The following is a 20,645-nucleotide window of genomic DNA, read 5'->3' on the forward strand; positions in this document are numbered from 1 at the left end:
GAGTTCTGATTCTTGACAGCTTCTGGGCTCTGGCTATTGGCTAGTGGCGCTAGTGATTTGATGTGAAGGAACAGTATCTATCTAGTCTAGTACAGACTACGTAGTAATACTTCCAGAAGACTTGTAGAAAGTAGAAATCCCCATTATTGTGGATATGTCAGCTATTTGCCAGGACGGAAGTGTACCGCTGTACGATACTTTGCAACAATAATACATGACCAAGCACTCGGAAATCCCGAAGCCGACAAACTCAAAACTCCGACGCGGGCGAACCTTTCCACAACGGGTTCTAAATGAATGGTTCATAGTAACTTAAATATCTACTCTCTAACGTTTTACGGGTGATCTGATGGAAAATTTTGCATGTCAATCAAGGGGAAATATCGAAGAATACTAACATGTAATATTATTTGATACACCTTATTGCCCTTTCATGTAATTATCTATGTCCTAAGCATTGTGATCCGTGACTGTTCGGTATTGGTCACAATGACCAGGGGCCATCCCTTAGATTGCAGCCCAGGCACTTTCGTGGTTAGTTGCATGGTTTGATTCGAAATGGCTAAAAGCTTGTCCGCAGGGCTTTTTTCTCTCTGGGGTGATATTCCCCTCACCTGGTAACGATAGACATGGATTTTCCTCGCAAGCTGCAAGCCTGCGACGACACCACGAGTTTAAACCTCCAGCGCCTCCGTTATCAATAGCCATTGTGTAGGAATGATTTCTAATGATCTCCTACCTACATTTCTTACTACCTCTTCCTACCTAGAATAGGACGTTGTCGTCAGAATGAATACGTACATCCGCCCCTCCTGTAATACCAATACACGGTAATTTTAAGGCCAACTGCCGAACTAGTACCTTACCAGAATACCAGGGCTCCCTAGACCCTATCTAGGACCTAGGTTGGGAGGCCCAGGAAGTATCTTATCCATGAGGATTTTTTGATTCCGAGATTCAGGACGTATCTATGGAGCTGGAGTAGTTTTCTTGTAATAATCTGCTCATGGAGGTACTTTACTACGGGGTTAAGACAAGACTCCATGACTAGCTATCATGCTAAAGGGACCAACAATGGAATCCTCCCGTGTTATTGGCTTCTTGGCTCATTTAATAGTGGTTGAGTTCGTTGTTTCTGATAGGGACAGGGACCTCTTGGACACTTTTTAGTTGCTTGGAGTAAGACACCATCAGGAGCCACTCCATCAACTCAACTTCTTGGATCTTTTTTAATTCTCTTTTGTTTTTTTTTTTTTTTCCTCTTCTTTTCTTCCGGGCTGTTTTCTTGCTCCCCATCAATCATTCATCAGCAAAAATCCCAGGGATTTGACCAGTAATCATTTTGAAAAAGGCCTAGGGTCTGAACGGAAGGGTCCTTTGACTCTTTTTCTCTTTGATTTCCATCGTGGAGCATCAGATAGTAATTTCCATTTTTTTTTTTTCCATTTTTCAGATCGGGTCAAAACAATACTCCGTACGTACGTTACTTTCTACTCGCGCGCTGTCAACCCTTACAGAAACTTGGACCACACCGTCAGCACAGACTCCTAGTCCGGAGTCGATTCGACTCATACTTAGTCCTTGTTCCATCAGCACGGTCCCAAGTGGTTTTCTTTATCACTACGGAGTATAGGGGAATTCCTCCGTCTCACACCCATTATTATTTTTATCTATATAATAAATATTATATTACTCTGGTGATAATGTGGCTATGGGGTGGGTGGGTTACATTGTTGCATGACCCACGAATTGGATATAGGATAGGGATTAGGGACTGTATGTTATGATGTAAGATGTTACATACTTCCAATCTCTTTTTGTGGATGTTCTTCGATGATAGTATTTAAGCCACGTTACGGCAACCTTGATTGTACTCTTGGGATTGGGGACAATAATGAATGCATTATTATCTATCCTTATGATGATGCACTTGTCTAACTAACTATCTGGGTATTCACCTACAAAGTAAAGTACCTTGATATCTTCAGATCAAGTCCTCCTCGTGTGTCTTCGACTCTTCATCGTAACTACTTACTACTTACTGTACGTCGTGTGAGTTTCTGTCGTAAACAGCTTGTCCTCTCCTCCCCACTATTATTATCACACCCCCCCCCAATCTCCCCTAGATAACTACTCTCCGTATATCCGTAAAATCCATCCATCGCCATGGATTCTACAAATGAAGATGCCTATTTTTCTGCTCCACTCTCTCTCCTCCACTAGTGGTGTGGAATCCTCGACTCGACGCCCAAACCACCAAGACACTACGACTAGTTTACTCCTTCTAGCATGGCCAGAGCTCCTCTAGAGAAGAGACCCTGGACGGGTTTCAAGATGCTCCTGCAACCTCGTCTTCATCTTCCCTCTGCTCTTCCCTCTATCTCTTTCTCTCTCTCGCTCTCGCTTTCGTTCTCTCTCTCCCTCTCTCCCCTAACTCCACACTTTACATACATACTTTATCCTTCGCTCTCTCAACACACTACACACACTCTCTCTCATTTCGTCAGATTCATCTTTTCAATTCCTCTTCTCCTCCATCACAATCCTTCTCGGATATTCTTTCCCCGTCACTTTGATCACCGCTTCCCCCTCGTTCGTCGATTGAACAGCCGCTCTCCCCTCTATCCTAATTTGTTCCGTTCCCTATCAAAACTCATTCATGCACTTGTTCTCTCCCTCCACCACAAGGTTGCATCTTTTTATCTATCATATCTAGACTTCCTCTACTGCTCTTCATTATTCCACCAATTGAATATTAGGGTTCATATACTCATTCATCATCCAATTTGCGATCCTCATCATTATCAATCTGGTATCAATCCATCCCTAGGCCGATATCTGAACTCCCGCTGAAGACATCGAGTCTGTCATCAACGCGAATTTTCCATTCTTATTCAAGTGACTCTATATCAGTGGCTCCGCAGTTCTCTGGAAGACTGCTGCAAAAAACGCAGTTTTGCCTGTCATCGACGGAAATTCGTCCGGTTGTTCTTCTGCCTAAGACCTGCGATACAGCCAGGCCAGTTTAAAACGCCTTGTCAAAACCTTGCAGGATTTACCCTCCGACAGGTCGAATCCCTTCCTGCCAAGGGAAAAGGGGCTTCAGGCTGCGACATTGCTCCAGACTGACTGTGATCGGTTGGTGCTGGATCTTTCTTGGCCCTTGGCTTCCCATCGCACGCCAGGGTTGTGTGAGAACCACTTTCGGAAAGAAGACACCATCCACAGGCTAGGAAACGTCCTGAGGTATACATCGGCTTGCTATCCGATCTGCGTACCATACCGTGCTTTTCTGCTGCAGATCGGGGGCGCCTGTTACACGAGCGACAGAAGAAACAAACATCTTTCGAGGCAGCTGGTTTGTCCTTCCTGTTCCAACTGTGGTTTTCAATTTCTTCTACGCCTTCTTTGCTTCTTCGGACTCCAATCTTTGTGTGTTTCTCTGCTTTCCTTCGCGCCCAAATTTCGGTCTTTGTTCGATGCATGACGTTGGACTGCTGCCTGGTTCTGTTACAGTTCTGTCCTGTTCATGGAAAAGGAGCAAACGAATCCGAGGAAACCCAGACAACGAAGGGAGGGGAAGAAGAAGAAGAAGAAGAAGGACAGGAAGTGCGAGCCACCAGGACGAATCCCCCCGTGCTAACTAAGGATCCGTTGGTCTAGGGCGGAGTTTCCAGACGGTCGAAGTGTAGAGATGGCCAGCTGCAAGTCAAGCTTTGTGTCCATCTTGAACAATGATGATAATCCATCATTTGCGGTTCGATCGACGCCGGGGATATCCCGACAGGGATCTAGCTCTTCCACATACTCCTCTCAGTCAGAACATCAGCCGCGACCTTCACGACCCGACTACAGTCATGGAACTCCCTATGCAGAATCATCAGCAGCACGATCACCCGGGAGGGCCCAGCGACCGCCATTCGATCCTGTTTCACAAACCATGCAGCCCACTTCACCGGGATCATCATCTTGCTCTTCTTATGACTACATGACACACCCCAGCGCTTCCACGTACTATCATTCTGGACGACCCGAATCCTACGGCTATCCTCCACCTGCGATTGCACCCGCGGAGAAGCGGCTCAGCGGCAACTCGGCGTCGGAACCCCCGTCGCCGCCCAAGTCCCTGGGCGCCTCGAAAGACACGACGAGTGCGAAGGGATCACGGAAGAACAAATACCCGTGTCCGTATGCAAATAGTCATGGGTGTACTGCTACTTTCACCACATCGGGACATGCTGCCCGTCATGGCAAGAAACACACGGGCGAGAAGAGTGTGCACTGCCCCATCTGCAACAAAGCCTTCACTCGAAAGGATAATATGAAGCAACACATTCGCACGCACCGTACCCACTCGGAAGACAACCCTACGGGGACCGTGGAGCGAGACAGCGAGGGCACGAGCAGTCGCTGGTCAACGCGCCGGAGTAGCCCCCAGCAGAGTCACAGCCGATCCGGAAGTCAATCGCAAGCGGATGGGAATAGCTATCAGCACAGCATGGATAATATGAACCTGACGACGTCGAGCGGTAGTCACCGTCGGCATTCACCGTACTGAGGAAGTGCGTGTGAAATGTGTGGGAGTGTGTGTACGAGTTGATGAGGTGAAAGAAACGAAGTACCAACGTTCAGGAGAGTGGATTAGACCTGGGGGGCATTTCCCTCCCAGATGCCATACTTCTGCCATTTTCTTTTTGTTTTATGCATGTTTTCCCCCTACCCAGTATCAGCTGGGATGGTCGATGACACTCGTTGGCCTTGGATTTATTGATGTGGAGTCCCGGCGTTTCTACCCAAAGGTACAAGCCTCTTGCAAGGCACAAACGGGCGACTACTGGGCGGTGCCCCTTTGTTTGCTTTTCCTTTTTTTTTTTTTTTTTTTCTTTTTTGTTCTACCCTTATGTTAGCCGTCTACGATGAGACGGATAGAAAGGGGTTGACTAGATTTTTTTTTTTTCCTACTTTCAACCGGGGTTATGAGTGCGGAGACTTGAAAGGCAGGGATATCTTTGTTTGTGTATCATTGCCTGCGCTTCTTTCTACCGGCCCGTTTTCCTCCCCTATTTGGTGTGCAATTTCTTTGTGTTCTTTTGGTCTGCCCGAATGGGCTTGGGGGGTTATTGCCACTTTGTACAGTACTTGTTTATAGCGCTGGGAAGCTTGGGGTTGAAGTCAAGTCTCCAACGTGGAAATGATAGAACGTTGACTTCACTTGATCCTCATGTACTCCGTAGATAGCACCAGATACCAGTTGACTTGAGTGTCCTCGACTTGAGCGACCGGATTTATGCAGCATTGTCTTACCTAATCTCGAATTATACTATACACCGCGTGGGGCTGCACAAGGACAAGATCATCATTATTATTGACATTATTTATTGGGAACCACGGAACCTAGAGCAAAGTGCTTTTGGAACTAAGACACCAGTCTGGATCAGGAACCCGAAGGACCCAGAAACGGGGCATCTGGGGTCTCCGTCAGATCTATCTAGTTAGTATTGAGTATTCTAGTGGAGATGAGGATCAATATCCAGGATCCCAACTTCACGAATTCTGTCTATGCAGACTGCAGAGTGATGTCAAGGCTGCCTGACTGTTGACTGCCTGACTGCCTGGATTCCCCGATGCCTGAGGCTGTAAACTGCAAACTGCAAACTGGCGATGCTGGTTTGAGTCACAAAGACTGACTGAAAGACCACCAGGACAACCAAAGGATCCCCTCAAAAGGGCGTCAAATCCTTTGAAATGCCACTGGCTACAGATGACAACAACTTTTCCCCTGGCGCTTTGAGTGTCACGAATGCTCTTGTGGAATGGGGGATTGGGGATGTACTTTGCTGTGCTGTCTCGCAGCGCCCCTACGTCACCTGTCACCGCTGTCTGAGTCTCTTCTGATCTTGCCCCGCTCTCTCTCTCTCTCTCTCTCTCTTCCTCATCTTCTCGCTAACTAGATTACCTACGTATTAGTTAGTTAGATCTGTCATTGAGTTTCCCATCATTCTTCCCATCTCTTTTCCATCTCTTTTCCATCCCTCTCATTTTCATCCTCCCTTCCCCTCTGACACACTCTCCATCCCCGTAATTCATCCTCTACGCCGCCAACAATGGCCTACTACGACGATCGTCCGCATCGTTCCGCCCGCGATCGATACCGCCCCCCCTCCGACTACGAGCAGGACCCCTACTACCATCACGATTCCCGCAGCCATGCTCCTAGCGAAATCGTCCGCCACCGCGACGGATACAGCGAATCGGCCGATGACCTGCACCGCAACTACCCGCCCCCGAGCGACTATGGCTACGAATACGGATACGGGTATCCCCCGAACCCCAGACGCTCCCGCGTAGCCACCGTGCAGGAGGGCGTCCGCAGGTCCCAGTCGCTGGCTGGCGGACGAGGCGATGCGTACTACGACGACTCGGAGTATGCGTATTCGCGGTCTCGTCACGAGCGCCGGTCGAGGTATGACGGTGATCGACGTATGTGTTTCCCCCCCCCCCGCGGCGGGAATCGATACGTTGGGGAAGAGTTCATGGCTGACCCCGAAAAATTTCCAGGAGACCGTGATCACCGGAAATACTCTCGTTCTCCGTCCAGTAGCCGCTCACCGCCCCGCCGGCGCAAGTCCTTCTCTGAACAGGCGCTGGGTGCTCTCGGTCTGGGTGGTGCGGCGGCGTCCTCGACCGCGTCGATGAGACACCGGGATCATGACCGGGGCCGACACGGTGGCCGTGGTCGATCGTACTCGAATTCCCGCTCGCGAAGCCGTAGCCGGGACCGCGGCGGCCGCCATCGGGATAAGAGCGAGCAGCGCATGGCGCAGGCGGTTCGTGCGGCGCTGACTGCCGGTGCCGTGGAGGCCTTCCGCGTCCGCAAGGAACCTGGCCAGTGGACCGGGGACAAAGGTAAGCGGATCCTCACGGCGGCGATCACGGCCGCAGGCACCGACGGCCTGGTCGACCGCAATCCCGACAAGCACTCGAAGCGGCATATCCTCGAGTCGACGCTGGCAGGGCTCGCCGCCAACCATTTCGTCAACGGGCCGCGCCCGCCCTCGCGCTCGCGCTCTCGTCGTGGTCGCTCCGACAGTGAGGGCAAGCTGAAGAACTTGGCTGCCACGGGGGCCTTGGCGGCGGTGGGCAAGGAGGCGTACGAGCGCTTCCGGTCTCGGTCTCGGCCGCGACACCGGGATCGATCCAGCTCCCGCGACAGCTACGACGACGGCTCCCCACGGCCCCGTCCGTCCCACAAGCGGAGCAAGAGCGTGACCGACTACATCAACCAGGGCATGGCGGCGCTGGGCCTGTCGGAGAAGGACAAGGCGCGGGACAGCGACAGAGACAGAGACAGAGACAGAGACAGAGACCGGAGGAAGGATGACCGGCGCGGAAGACACCGCGGACGGCCGTCCCGCTACAGTGATTACTCGGACAGTGACCGGGAGAGTGACTATGAGTCCCGACGGGGCAGGCACTCCAGAGAAGTAGGTCGACCTCGTTCCATTCAAAGCATGCAGCAGCCGTCGTCTTCCGCCATCGCCATGTCGGGAGCCCGGGGCCACCCGTACCGCGACGGCTCGGACAAGGATTCATCTTCTGACCTAGGCAACAGTACCGATGAGGAGAAGACACGCAAGAAGCTCAACCGGCAGACGCTCGTGACGACCGGCCTGGCGACCGTGGCGACGATCCACGCCGCGCACAGCCTCCACGGGAGCATGGAGAAGCGCAAGAAGCGCATGCAGATGGTCAAGGATGGCGAGATGTCGCCTGAGGAGGCCCGTCGCCGCCGCGTCAAGGCCAACCTCGCCGACGCCGCCAACGTCGGCTTCGCCGCGCTGGGCATCAAGGGTGCCGTCGCCGAGTGGAAGGAGGCCGACGAGAAGCGCAAGGAGCGTGCCGAGTTCAAGCGCCGCTGCGCCGAGCACCAGGCCCGCCGCCAGGAGCGCCAGCGCGCCCACAGCCAAGGCGCCGCCCACCCCCCGTCCTGGCGCACCATGTACCCAGACGAAATCGAGGAGAATACCAGTTCGTCCGGATATTCGCGGAAGGTGCGCTCGCCCAGCGCCGGGGCGGACTCACGGTACCGGTCGTCGTATTGGCATTGATGTTTTCTCTGTACCTCTGTACCTCTGTACCTCTAAAAGTTGTTCTTTGCGTGCTGCTCTGCTTCTGCCATGAGCTATGACCATAAATATGACAATGACCATGACCGTGATGACGAAATGAGACTTACTTACTACCTGATGGGGTTATTATGGCATATCGCTTAGCCTCCCGAGAGAAAGGCCCACTTCCCCGCTTTCAACCACGAGGAGAACATACTTCCTGACACATCATGATGGTATACGACCCACACATAATACATACTGTGTACACAGTAGGTAGATCTTGCTGCCAGTGAATATCACTTAGCTCAAAGCGATACGAGTCAAGTGGTCCCGAGCATTTCCCCTATATAGACTAGGATGGATAGGAAATACATGGCTCAAACTGGTAACGGCTTTACCCTCCCACACATCCATCTATATCGTGGTAGTGCCGTTCTGCGGAGCGACCTTTGTGACCTGCTCGCCAGCCCGTACAGTATGATGTCCCATATTATCCTGCATGATAGAACCGTTCGGTTTCTCAGAGTGGGCACGCTTCCAGATCTCCACCTCGCCACCTCCATAGATGACGCCGACACGCATTGTAGAGAGCAGATTATGCGCAGCGTTGGAATGTTGGTAGACACCGCCGTTGAAAGTGGCTGTCGCATCCTTACCAATGGCTGAGGAAATGAACGCCTTGCCGCCAGGGTGGTCTTTGATAAACCGGGCCACATCATGAACGACACCGGTAATAGCCACTAGGGCCCTCCCGTCGCCCTTTGCCGCCTCAGCTTTAAAATCCCCCCAGGTCATGACGGGCAACTGGGAAATCGGGGTGCCCCAGTCCAGCCTAGACCGCCTAATGTCTAGCTTCTTCTGCTGCTGCTGGAGTCTGCCCTTTTGGATTTCATTCTGCTTAAACTCCTTGAGGTTGTATGCCAGGCCGAGCTGCTTCCATGTCCAGATCGCCCACTTTGTCGGGTCATACTGCCACCACTCGATCGCGTTACGGTAGTCGGACCGGGAACTCATGGGTGGAAGTTATGGTAGCCCTCGCCTAATGTCACTAGGGCCGTAATGACATGGTCGCGAGGCGAATTGCGATCGTCAAAGGGCTGGTCTCCTAACCAGTGGGCCAAAGAATTGACGCAAAACGTGGCCTGTTGCACAAATGTTGCCCGCAGAATCCCAGCGTAGATGAAGCCGCCCAACCAATCACCCCAGCCAATGCCGCAGACCAGCGTAGGGAAGATGAGGCCCATAAGGAGAACAGCCTTGATATAGTGCCGATGCTGCCATATCACGACTGGGTCCTCGTTAAGGTCAGTGATGTCAGCCCGGCCGAGGTTCTTGGGGTTTTGCTTCATCACCATCCAGCCTAGATGGGAATACCAGAAGCCTTTGCGCACAGAATAGGGGTCCCTTTCTGTGTCCGTATACCGGTGATGAGCGCGGTGGCCCCTTGACCACCACCGAATAGAGCCCTGGACAGCGCCGACACCAACAGCCGCCAGGTATATCTTGAGAGGGGTTGACGCTCGGTATGAGGAATGCGCCCAGAGACGATGGTAGCCTGTTGAGAGTCAGTGATTTTTGTCGCCGATTCGCACCAATCGCACCGATATTCGTCGACGCACCCGCTGTAATGCCCAATCCGGTATTAAAGTAGTAGATAACAGCAAAGACGGCTGTGGCGCGCTGAAGTGGATAAGAATAGGCGGCGGCGAAGCCCATCAGCGGGACGACGATGATAAAGAAGACGTTCAGCCAGTTGACATGTCGGTACCAGTTTGCCCACGCTATGGGCGTCTCTGTGATGTGAGGCTTTTTCGAGATGCGTTGGCCGTCTGCTGCAGCAACAAGAGGTGAGGCCGCCATTATTCTGTGTCAAGTCTGTGTGATTCAGGCCAGACAGCGCGATGTGGATTTGATCGACACTTTCTTCCTAACATGGGAGGACGAGAGCACAATAGCAATATCGGAGTAGAGACAGACAGAAATGCTGGCACCGGCCCGTCGCCGCCGGGCCGCATTTACCAGGCGTCGATTTTGTTGATTAGCGGTTGTTGGCCATTTGGTTGGGGATAATGTGTCCACAAAGGTCTCTCAGCATTACTAGGTAGTCTTTGGTAGTCGACTAGTTCTACCAGAGTCAAGGATCACAAGAAAACGCAGTGATTTAGTGAATAGAAGAAGAAGAAGAAGAAGAAGAAGAAGAAGCAGCAGCCCAAACCACGCTCTGTGATATTTTAAGCACGAAGGCTATCTATCGAGGGGAATAAAGAAGGGAAAAAAAAAAAAAAAAAAAAAAGAAGAGAAAGAAAGGCTGACGGGAGTCTATGTACAGTTCCCAGTTCTAGTTCCAGATCCACAGAACAGAATAAAGTTACTCGGAAGAGGGCGAGAGATACAAACAAGATCATGAGAAAAAGATAAAAAAAACAAAGAAGACACCCAACATGATAGATCAAGATGAACATGAAGATGGAGAACACCGTACCGTGCCCTTTGCCGAGGCTACGAATAGACATACATACAAACAACCAGCACCCAATATCGGTAATCACGGGAATAGACAAGGAAAGGGAATAATGGAATTGAAGGGAAGGACAGGACAGGACAGGACAGGACAGGACAGGAGGATGAGAAGGACGGGAACGCTTCAACGCTCTCTTGCATGATCGGATCGGAGCAAGGTGAATCCAGACAGGGGCGATGGAGATGCAGAAGCGGATGCTTTGCAAAGTCACAGGATGGGAATGCGAGAGGACTGAACAAAATAGAAAACTGGGGAGAAAAAAAAAAAAAAAGAGGGAGGGACGGAAGACTATTTGTCTGCGTTCAGGTTCAGCCAGCTCAGATCCGAATTCAGATTCTTGCGTTGGTTCGTCGGCGGCATGGGCGCGAGCGGATCTGGGATCAGGACGCTGGAGCCGCGCGTGTTGATCGTGCTGGCGCCGCGGTCGCCATGGTCGTAGAAGCTGCGGCTGTATGCACTGCTCGGCGGACGGCCGATCCAGCTGTGCTGCGCCGCGCCGCGCCAGCTCGGGTCTGGAGGGGGCACGCTGGTGGTCGAGACTCCGTCGTGACGGCCAGAGTCGGTGTCGTTGGCGAAGCCGTAGGAACGGTCCTGATGGTGGCCGTAGTCATGCTCAGATGTGGCACTGATGGAGCTGGCGCTCGAGATGCGGGCAGATTGCGACTCGGCGCGCCGCAGCATTGACCCACTGGGCGACCCATTCTCCGTCGTCGGGCTGCCGGTGACTACACGACCCAGCGGTTTTGGTTCCTCCAGGAAGCCAAGATTGAGCGGGGGAAGAGTGTGGGGACCGGGCCAGGCACTCGTGCGGTCTTCGGCTTTGGATCGAGCTCCCATGGGCGGTGGGAACACTGGACTGTTGGCGGCAATGGTGGTGCCGTCGTCCTGGAAGTATCTGCCCCACCCTTCCTCTGCCGCTCGGTCCCGAGGTGCATTATTCCCGACCATATCTTGCGCCTCGACTGCCTTTCCGTCCACGCCAAACGAGTAGGTGCTGGAAGGTGTCCGCTCACCGGTGGACTGGACGGCCACCAGGGGGGTGGGCTTCAGTGGCGTCGGCTTGGGCGCGTGGCCCGACTTCTCATCAGCCATCTTGCCGGAGAAGATGGCGAGGGAGTCCACCGAGGTGGCTGCCAACGGGGCAGGGTCCTTGGCCATCGGGTACGCCGATCGCGTGAGGGGTTCCATGCCCTGGTCCTGGAAACTCAAGCGGTCCTTGTCGTTGGGACTGCCGCCATGGCCGGCGGCCCCCGGACCGGCCCGCTTGCGGCCCAGTTTCGTGCGATGCAGGAAAAAGAGAATTAAGATCAAGATTAAGATGACGCCGACTAGACTTCCCAGCGTGGCGCCAAGGATGGTGCCGACTCGGTTACCCGAGGTTTCACCACTGGCCGCGCTGCTCGCGCTGGCACTTGCCGTGGCACTTGTGGTTGTGGAGGGCGTCGCGGACGGTGTTGTCGCAATGGAAGGGAGAATCTGCTGCGGCGAGTCATCCCCGTAGAAGAGCTTGGTCGCATTGACCCAGCTATTGGACGTCTGGTTGAAAATGGCCAGGGAGTCGGTTCCGCTATCGCTGGAGATGACAACCAGGCCGTTGTCCCCTTGCGCGAGAGAGTAGTCCGACCTTGTGGTGGATGATGCGAGCGCACCGTCGTAAGCTGGGTAGTTGTCGAGAGATATTTCGCGTCTCTTCCTTTTCCTCGAAGACGACTCTCCTAGCAGCGTACCGGGCGGCGCCGGGATTCCGCCGCGATTGAGCAGTGCGATGCTACTGACCGTGTTGGGCGAGACTTTCATGTTGAATATCTCGAGTGCTTTGCTTCCATCGTCTCCGTTGACAATGGCACAGCGGACATCCCCGGACACCGGCTGCGCGAGGGAAACCTGGGAGGAAGCCCAGCCGCCCGCAGCCGTGAAGAGATGGACTTCTTTCTCGGCGGTCCGACCGCCCACGAGGGCCGCTTCGCTGTCGCTCCAGGGAAGTAGCACGGGCGATATGGCGGGAATCTTGGCGCTATAGGAGGAGATGTTGTACGGAGGGGCGGTGTTGATAGTGAAGGTATCCGAGGACGCCATCTCGCGGTCCCTTTGGTTCCCCGCGTAGACCAACAGAACGGGGGGCGATTTGAGGAACACGGCGGTGTGCGACGTGCGGTTTTCCATCTGGTGTTGCGTTTGCATGGTCGTCCATTCACGGGATTCAAAGGCATATCGCTGTAGTCCTGGGGCGTTCTCGTCGTTGCTCGAGCCTCCGATCACGTAGAGTGCATGTTGGTCGTCCTTCCCATCCATCGTGCCCGTCACACATACCGCGTCGGAGACCGGCTCTCCCATGGGCAGTTTCCGCCAGGTTCCATTGCCATTGCGCTCAAGGGGGATGGCTGCGAATCCATTGGCGGAGTAGGTGTACAGGGTGTTGTTATGAATGACGGAACAGTGGCCCTCCAATTTCACAGGGGGCTCCGGGACAGCCATGTCGATTGTATGTCGTTTTGTTTTTCAGTTTTTTTTTTTTCCTTTTCCTTTTACTTCTGGGGCTTCTCTATCGTTTTAGTTCGCCGGGAAGATTGGGGGGTTAATTGATCTACCGAGTGCTTCGAAAATACCAGCCGAAGACAATCAGTTGCTAACCAGCCGTCAGGAGTCTAGGGGAGACGACAGGACGGGACTAGGGAGTGAATGGTGACAGCCAGAGTACTATCTCATGGTCGGGGAATCCAAGTCATCAATGACGAGGAGGAATAATGAGGGATCAGTCGAATTGGGGACGACAGGGATATTCAGGCCAAAGAGATCGACTGGCGACTTCGCGGTCGATTCAAAAAGGAGGTAGAGACGAGGGTGGTTGTGTTTGTTCGGGCGCTGCTGTTTAGTTGAAACGAATGACTGCGGATTGAGATCTCTGGGGGGACTATGCCGAAGGATCATGCAATGGCGTTTGGGAGAAACGAATGACTGAAATGACGGGGAACGAATTGAATGAACGACAAACAACCTAGAGAGAGAGAGAGAGAAGGAGAGAGAGAGAAAGTTAATCGAAAATCAAACGAGTAGATGAGGAATAGAAACAAAAAAAAAAAATAATAGGAACGAGGAAGACCGACTCGTGGATGCAGCAAAAGGATCTACCTCTGCAAGGGGAGAAAGAATGGAGAGATGGGGAGGGAAGAGAGGAGGGAATCAGGAGAGTCGATCCAGCGAGAGATGGCCATCATGATCATAATTATAATATGAACAGAAGAATACTACTGGAGGTATGATATATTACCGTGGGAGATGGTGAAACAGCGGAGGATTTTTAGTGTTTATAGAGCAGTGGAGTGGGAGAGAGAGAGAGAGAGAGAGACAATTGACTTACAGCGAGTTCGTGGGGGTGAGAGAAGGATGAAGTGAAAAGAGCGAGAGAGAGAGAGAGAGGAGAGGAACCAGCACGAGTGCACAGCACGAGGTGATCGAGGGAGATGGATGAAGCCGAGAAAGAAGGGAAGAAGGAGAGAAGAGGAAGAGGAAGAGGATGGAGGATGGAAGTAGTCTAGATAGTTAGTTAGTCTGGTGTAGTGGGCGAATCTGATCTGATGCCTTACATGACAGGCAGCATCAGGCAAGGGAAGCGTCCCACTTAATTAAACATGATGAGATCAGGTTTTCCCCCGACGATTCAGATGATTCAGATGATTCAAATGATTCAAATGATTCAGGGGTTATAACTTTATATTACAACCCAATCTACTCCGATATCTTCTACCATGGTTCTGTATACCGAGAACTACTGTGTACTCTGTATAGGTGCTCTGCCCCTTTCTTGTAGCCTTGTAGCCTTGTGGCCTTGTGGCCTTGTAGCCTTGTAGCCTTGTAGGTAATCCCAGTTCGGTCCTGGTCATTACATGACAGTACACATTACCTACTATATAACCTAGTACGGACTAGGTAGTACTAGGGAGTCCAGGCACATATGCAGGTACAGGGACTTGCAGCCCGCATCAGCAGCTTATTCCAAGTCTCCAGAAGATCCATCCCATCCCGCATTTGCATCCCAGCCCAGCATTATTGGAAGATTCTGCAGAGTGGCAGCAGAACTCGAGGAGCGAGGATGCGGTAGTTATGCTCGAGTCTGCTGCCATTACCAAGCTTGTAACCCAGGACTCATTAATTATCATTACACACCCCTCCCCCCAAACAACTATCCACATGGGTCGAATAATAATAATAATAATAGTAATAATAACACAATCGGATCCATCGCACGCCGGGCCATCACACCAGCCCCTGCGACTTTTTCCATTCGTGCGCCTTCTGCAGCAGCTTCGACAGATTCGCCGCCGACTGGTCGTCCGCCGGGAACACATAGTCCATGTACTCCTCGTACCGGTCGTCGTCCAACTTGCGCCGCTTCTTGACCCGCCGCGGCATCTGTTTCTCGATCTGGTCGATGTCCTCCGCCGAGCCGTGCGTGTGTTCGAACGCGCGCCATGCATTGAGAAGTTCCACTCGCTAAGATCCTGGGGGTCAGCCGGAACGTCAGTCGATACAGGCCACCGGTCAGCACTTACCTCCTCCTTCATCTCCTTCTCCTTGAACACCCGGTGGGCCCGGTTGAACACCGCGCGCGCACGCCGCTTGGCGTCCTCGCTGATCGGCCGCTCCTCCTCCTCCTCCGCTTCCGCTTCCTCCTCTTCCTCGCCCTCGGGCACGTTGATCTCGAACCGCGCGTAGTTGATCCACACCTTGACGTGGTCCGTCTTCTCCAGCAGCCGCTCGTATAGCTGTCGCACCCGGTCGTACTCGCCCTCGTACTCCTCGAAGTCGATATACGACTTCCACACCAGTTCCGGCATGTCGAGCGTCGGCTGGTCGATTCCCAGCTCGAAGATCGCCCGCGCCCGCTCCGAGTCGTCCAGGCCACGTTCGAGCTCGGCAAACTGGATCCACGATTGGCTGTTCGACGGGTTCCACTCGATCTGTTTCTCGTACAGGGTCCGACACCGCACGAACTCAAACAGCTGCCGCTCCAGGTCGATGTAGCCCCGGAAGAGCTTATCCTTCGGGCACATGCCAATCGCCTGGCCCAGCGTCTTCCGCGCCGCCGACAGATCCATCTGCCGAATGTCAAACTGCGCTTTCAGCAGCCAGATCTTGGCAAAAGTAAACTTCTTGTGCGGGATCAGCCGCAAGCACTCGGTGTAGACCTGCCGCGCCCGGTCCATGTCCTTGGCCTCCATCTCCTCCCAGATCGCGTAGAAGATCCACAGGTAGATGTACCGCCTCCAGTGCCGCTTCTCCTGCGAGGGGGGAATCTGCGCAATCGCCCGCTCGTACACATCCCGAACCCGGTCCACGTCGCCCGACGTTTCTTCCAGCCGGGCAAAGTCAACCCAGACGTCGTAGTTCCGCGGGTTCTCCTTGAGCTGCTCCTCGTACTGGACCCGGCGTTTCGAGAGAATCACGTCCTCGACGCCCTCCCGGTCACCAAATTGCTTCTCAAACGTCGTGTAGGCCTTGTGCAGCGCCATCGACTTGGAACGCGGCAATCGGTCCAGCGCGTACTTGTAGATGGCTCGAGCCCGCTCGTACTCCTTGAGCTTGGCCTCGAATTTGGCGTAAGCAATAAAAAGCTTCTCGTCCATGAAATCCTCGCCCAGCGTCTCGATCGCCGCCCCGTAGACCTCACGCACCAGCTCACTCGTACCGTACTCCTCCTCGAACCGGGCCCATTTGATCCAGTTCCTCGGCTCGGGATGCACAATGGTGAACCGCTGGAAGATGGCGCGCGCCCGGTCAAACTCGCTATACCGCTTCTCAAGCTTGATGTACGCGCTCCAGGCACCTTCCTCCGGTTCCCAGGACATCCACCGCTCGAACACCTGGCGCGTGCCCTGGATGTTCCCCAGCGTTTCCTCCATGTACACATACTTGTACCACAGCTTGTCCACGCGCGGCAGGATGGTCACCGCCCGGTCCAGCAGGTTGCGCGCATGGTTGATGTTGCGATTCCGCATCTCCGACTCGATGTACCGGATCCAGAGCACCGGCGACGTCGGGTTGACGTCCAGCGCCCGCTCGAAGATCGATCGCGCCCGCCGGAACTCCTTCTGCTCCAGCTCCCACGCCGCGTACCGCATCCAGTTGTTCATGTTGATCCGGTTCCGCCGCACATAGTCCTCGAATTCCTTGCGCTTGCGGCCTTGGTACTCGTGCAGTTCTTCCAGGTCCGCGAACCGCTGCGTCGGTGCCTGCAGCGCGGGCTCCTGCCGGTCCACAGCCTCGCGGAGCAGCTGCTCCGCTGAGATCTGGATCGGCGCAGGCGCCTTGTTCTTGACCCTGGGAGGGCCGCGGGATGACTCCATGGTGGATTGATGGGGGGGGGTGGTGTCCAGGTGGTGATTCCGGGTGATCGCTTCTCGCACGGAAATATCAGAAAACGGGAATCGATTTGACGCGACAGAATGCAAAAGACCACGTTTCCGTAGAAGGGGGAATATATTAGCTCAACGAGCGTCGAGATCTTGGTCGTTGGATGCCCAACTCCAGTGGTTTGGTTCGTTCGTTGGAGAAATCCGTCCGAACGGTCGAAACAAAAGTGAAAGCTGCGCTCTGGGTGCATGACGCCACCCGGATGACTAAGCTACTCTTCCACGTCCTGAACATTTCTCTGTGGCGGTCCATCATCGATTCTCCAGAGCTACAGAGAGCTACAGAGCTACAGGGCTAACCTACTGCGTCGTGCTTCACGCTGCCATCATGTCGAACGCGGAGGAACTCCTGAGAGATTTCGAGTCGGACGATGAGGATTTCCAGGCCGGGGAGGAGATCGAAGAGGATGTTGATGAGGAGGCGCTACAGCAGCCCGCACCCGAGATCACCAACGAGTTTGATGTCGCTGTGTCGACCACCGACGAACTGACGCGCCTTCACAAAAGTCTACGAGACCACTACTCCATCAGATTTCCCGAGCTCGAGACTCTCGTCACGAATCCGATCGACTACGCCAAAACCGTCGCCATCTTGAAAAATGGCCCCCTCAACGACATCAAGGCCCTCTCGACCTCGGCCGACAACATGGTCGGCGCGCCGCTGCGGTCCATCCTCGACGGGCCATCGCTCATGGTGGTCGCTGTGGAGGGTACGACGACCCGGGGCCGGGAGATGACCGAGTCCGAACTCCAGGCTGTGCTGGATACCTGCGAGAGGATTCTGAAGCTGGACCGCGAGCGCACCGCGCTTACCCAGAGCATCCAGTCCCGGATGAGCCAGATTGCGCCGAATCTTGCCGCGCTGATCGGCCCAGAGACGGCGGCCCAGTTCCTCAACCAGACCGGTGGGTTGCGTGAGTTGGCCAAAATTCCGGCGTGCAATCTGGCTGCTCAGGGCTCGAAGCGCACGGAAGGACTGGGGTTTGCTACGAACATTGGGATTCGGTCGCAGGGTTTCCTGTACCACTCCCCTATCATCGAGGATATTCCAAACGATCTCAAAAAACAAGCTATGCGTATCGTCTCGGCCAAGATGGTTCTCGCCACGCGGGCGGACGTGTCTCAATACAGCCCGGATGGCTCCCTGGGTGAGGAGCTGAAACAGCAGTGCTACCAACGGCTAGAGAAATTGACAGAGCCTGCCCCGAATTCCGGTGTGAAGGCGCTCCCGGCGCCCGACGACAAACCGTCCCGTAAGCGAGGTGGACGCCGGGCTCGCAAGGCCAAGGAAGCTGTTGCCATGACCGAGCTACGGAAGGCGCAGAACCGCCTTGCGTTTGGCAAGGAGGAGGCAGAGGTTGGGTACGGCACCGGCGAAGGCACCGTGGGGCTGGGCATGCTGGGCCAGCAGAACGATGGCCGGATCCGCGCGACGCAGATCGACCAGCGCACCCGGGCCAAGCTCAGCAAGTCGAACAAGGGCTGGGGCGCGGCGACTCCCGTCGGCGGGACCGCATCCTCTCTGCGCGGGTTTGGGTCCGGCGCTGGGGGAACCGCGAGTGTTCTCCAAGCCAAGGGTCTCCGAACGTCTGGCGTGGGCACTTCCTTGGCTGGTACTGCAGGCACAGCCAGTACAATCGCGTTTACGCCCGTCCAGGGTCTCGAGCTCGTCGATCCCAAGGTCCAGGCCGAGCTGCAGCGCAAGCGCAAGGCCGAGGAGGACCGATGGTTCAAGTCGGGTACATTTACCCAGGTGGGCGGTCAGAGCAATAGTACCAAGACCGGCGAGAACGGCGGGTTCAAAGTACCGCCATTGCCCGCAAGGAAGAAGGTAGATACTGGCGAGGGCAAGATGGCACCGCCCCCGCCGCCTGTGAAGCCATAAGCGATGTTGTGTTTGTTGTGTTGAATTCTGAGCATGTGAGGGCGTTCATCGGTTTGCTTCGGAGCATGATACCATACAAAAACTATTTGATAGACTTTTCAGAAGAATCAAATTATGGGGGCTTTTTTTTCTTTTTCTCTCTCTCTCTCTCTCTCTCTCTCTCTTCAAATCCACCCATTTGAACATGGTAGACCAACCCAAGTGGTCCATTTTCTGTAGAGCGAGCCATGGTTGAGGCTCCAACACGCACTCTGTTCCGGCGATGGCGCACATTTGCAGAAATCTGGCGCAAGAATCATGAGTAATTGCCAATTTTTTTTTTCCCCTTTCTTTCTTTTTTACCTTTTGAGGGATTCGAATTTGATCCGCCGGATGCATGCGGCAGGAGTATCGCGCATGTGTGAAGTCTCATTGCGAATCTACACCGCAACTACAACGAACGCGCCTGTATCACCGACGGTCTCGCCCGTATGAATCACCATCCCTCAGCTGCTGATGGACAGACGGAGAGCCAAGCCAAAATGCTCAACGGGTTCCATCCGATTAGAGAGATTCAATGGTCCATACTCCATCCATGTCGGCATGTGGACCTTGGGGAGCGTTTCACGAAGTGAAGAACCCATCATGCTGGGGAATTGCGTGCTTCGGTCTGGGGGGCCTGTCTTAATATAAGTTAGATGTCGTCGATTCTTCTTGGGTCGGTTTGACTGTTTCTCGAGGCGGAATGTGAATGTGGTTTTTTTTTTTTGTGGTTGCTTGTCCAATTTTCAGATCCAAGTCTCTCTCTCTCTCTCTCTTCCTCTGTTGTTGGCGAATTGTCTAGTTCTGGTCTGCTGCTGGTCTCGTTAGTTACCATCATGGCCGCAGGTATTCAAGACCCGGTGCTGGGTTCACACCCACAACTCCAACTATTTCTCTATCCATAATGGGGGTGGAGGGAGGGGTTTGCAGCTCAATTCTCCCGAAAACATCGTGTGAAAGAAGCTCGGCTAACTTTCAGTCTCAATAAGTTCGGTGGATACATGTCTTCTTAAGCCCTGATATTTCTCTGGTCAGTGAACAGCCCCGTTGAAGTGATTATCAATATCCATGGACGGTTCAAGAATCTTCGATAGATGCGTTTTAAGCCAGCTGACACTGTTTGAATAACGAACACTAAATGTTGTTAGAGAACTGATTAAGTCTAGAGACGAGAGAGGATGACATTCTGCTTTGTAGTTAACCCTTAAGGTTGACCACCTGCTTGTGACGAACTACTATGAGTCTGATGAATCTAAATCAACCAAATCAAGGCAGTGGGAACCGGCTCCGCTAATGCACTCGCATCATCATCATTTTCGCCAGATGCTACTGGTTTGATGTTGCTCTGTATCAAGGACTATTGGATCTTTTGGCTTTATATTGACAACCATGGGCACTGCGACAGATCTCGCCAAAACAAGTCCAATCATCACAACATGGTCAAAGCATATTGATTTAGGGATGTCACAACAACACACCAAATATTATTGTACCGAAACACTTCGTGAAGGTTTTGAAGCCAAGACTAAGCTTGACCCCGTTTGACAACCCCCATACGAAAACTGAATGGCGAACTGGGTCTTTTTATTGGACTGACCAGGTTTGAGATGTGCCCTTGCCTCAGTCGTCAGTTGTTCTGGTACTGCAAAGGAAATGGCCTTTTCCCGCAGCTTATACCCGGATCCAGGCCACTGATA

At 53.5% G+C, this 20,645-nt stretch overlaps 7 protein-coding genes across 7 annotated transcripts in view, besides 21 other annotated features; 4 read left to right on the forward strand and 3 right to left on the reverse strand.

Moving 5' to 3' along the window:
* Positions 1–3,529: 3,529 nt before the first annotated feature.
* Positions 3,530–4,558, forward strand: ACLA_025300 (C2H2-type zinc finger protein; the record flags this gene model as incomplete). The annotated part of the gene is made up of 2 exons (XM_001269238.1): positions 3,530–3,609; positions 3,664–4,558. The coding sequence occupies 2 exons, from the start codon at positions 3,530–3,532 to the stop codon at positions 4,556–4,558; spliced, it is 975 nt and encodes a 324-aa protein (XP_001269239.1).
* Positions 3,580–3,610: a microsatellite.
* Positions 4,559–4,857: 299 nt separating the features above from the next.
* Positions 4,858–4,889: a microsatellite.
* Positions 4,890–5,905: 1,016 nt separating this feature from the next.
* Positions 5,906–5,934: a microsatellite.
* Positions 5,935–6,004: 70 nt separating this feature from the next.
* Positions 6,005–6,030: a microsatellite.
* A 74-nt stretch (positions 6,031–6,104) lies between these two features.
* Positions 6,105–8,108, forward strand: ACLA_025310 (uncharacterized protein; the record flags this gene model as incomplete). Its single annotated transcript, XM_001269239.1, has 1 exon — positions 6,105–8,108. The coding sequence occupies one exon, from the start codon at positions 6,105–6,107 to the stop codon at positions 8,106–8,108; it is 2,004 nt and encodes a 667-aa protein (XP_001269240.1).
* Positions 7,329–7,366: a microsatellite.
* Positions 7,329–7,367: a microsatellite.
* Positions 8,109–8,114: 6 nt separating the features above from the next.
* Positions 8,115–8,141: a microsatellite.
* A 384-nt stretch (positions 8,142–8,525) lies between these two features.
* ACLA_025320 (acyl-CoA desaturase) lies at positions 8,526–9,971 on the reverse strand (the record flags this gene model as incomplete). The annotated part of the gene is made up of 3 exons (XM_001269240.1): positions 8,526–9,120; positions 9,222–9,666; positions 9,731–9,971. 3 exons carry the CDS (start codon positions 9,969–9,971, stop codon positions 8,526–8,528), a joined length of 1,281 nt encoding a protein of 426 aa, XP_001269241.1.
* A 310-nt stretch (positions 9,972–10,281) lies between these two features.
* Positions 10,282–10,312: a microsatellite.
* Positions 10,282–10,313: a microsatellite.
* Positions 10,314–10,382: 69 nt separating this feature from the next.
* Positions 10,383–10,417: a microsatellite.
* Positions 10,418–10,699: 282 nt separating this feature from the next.
* Positions 10,700–10,732: a microsatellite.
* Positions 10,700–10,733: a microsatellite.
* A 187-nt stretch (positions 10,734–10,920) lies between these two features.
* On the reverse strand, positions 10,921–13,107 carry ACLA_025330 (uncharacterized protein; the record flags this gene model as incomplete). Its single annotated transcript, XM_001269241.1, has 1 exon — positions 10,921–13,107. One exon carries the CDS (start codon positions 13,105–13,107, stop codon positions 10,921–10,923), a length of 2,187 nt encoding a protein of 728 aa, XP_001269242.1.
* Positions 13,108–13,629: 522 nt separating this feature from the next.
* Positions 13,630–13,663: a microsatellite.
* A 293-nt stretch (positions 13,664–13,956) lies between these two features.
* Positions 13,957–13,978: a microsatellite.
* A 309-nt stretch (positions 13,979–14,287) lies between these two features.
* Positions 14,288–14,329: a microsatellite.
* Positions 14,330–14,433: 104 nt separating this feature from the next.
* Positions 14,434–14,487: a microsatellite.
* Positions 14,488–14,828: 341 nt separating this feature from the next.
* Positions 14,829–14,857: a microsatellite.
* Positions 14,858–14,886: 29 nt separating this feature from the next.
* clf1 (putative cell cycle control protein (Cwf4)) lies at positions 14,887–16,976 on the reverse strand (the record flags this gene model as incomplete). The annotated part of the gene is made up of 2 exons (XM_001269242.1): positions 14,887–15,123; positions 15,183–16,976. 2 exons carry the CDS (start codon positions 16,974–16,976, stop codon positions 14,887–14,889), a joined length of 2,031 nt encoding a protein of 676 aa, XP_001269243.1.
* Positions 15,273–15,311: a microsatellite.
* A 394-nt stretch (positions 16,977–17,370) lies between the features above and the next one.
* ACLA_025350 (U4/U6-U5 snRNP complex subunit PRP31) lies at positions 17,371–18,927 on the forward strand (the record flags this gene model as incomplete). Its single annotated transcript, XM_001269243.1, has 1 exon — positions 17,371–18,927. One exon carries the CDS (start codon positions 17,371–17,373, stop codon positions 18,925–18,927), a length of 1,557 nt encoding a protein of 518 aa, XP_001269244.1.
* A 129-nt stretch (positions 18,928–19,056) lies between these two features.
* Positions 19,057–19,091: a microsatellite.
* Positions 19,063–19,090: a microsatellite.
* Positions 19,092–19,705: 614 nt separating the features above from the next.
* Positions 19,706–19,730: a microsatellite.
* An 825-nt stretch (positions 19,731–20,555) lies between these two features.
* The window catches only part of ACLA_025360 (uncharacterized protein), a gene marked incomplete at both ends in the record, with an annotated part of 1,023 nt that continues 933 nt past the window's right edge, over positions 20,556–20,645 (forward strand). The window contains one exon of the mRNA XM_001269244.1: positions 20,556–20,645. This exon is cut by the window's right edge and continues 700 nt beyond it. Within this exon, the coding sequence (XP_001269245.1) occupies positions 20,556–20,645 (90 nt within the window).

Source organism: Aspergillus clavatus, genomic scaffold, assembly GCF_000002715.2.
Source record: "Aspergillus clavatus NRRL 1 1099423829805 genomic scaffold, whole genome shotgun sequence".
Lineage (NCBI taxonomy): Eukaryota > Fungi > Ascomycota > Eurotiomycetes > Eurotiales > Aspergillaceae > Aspergillus > Aspergillus clavatus.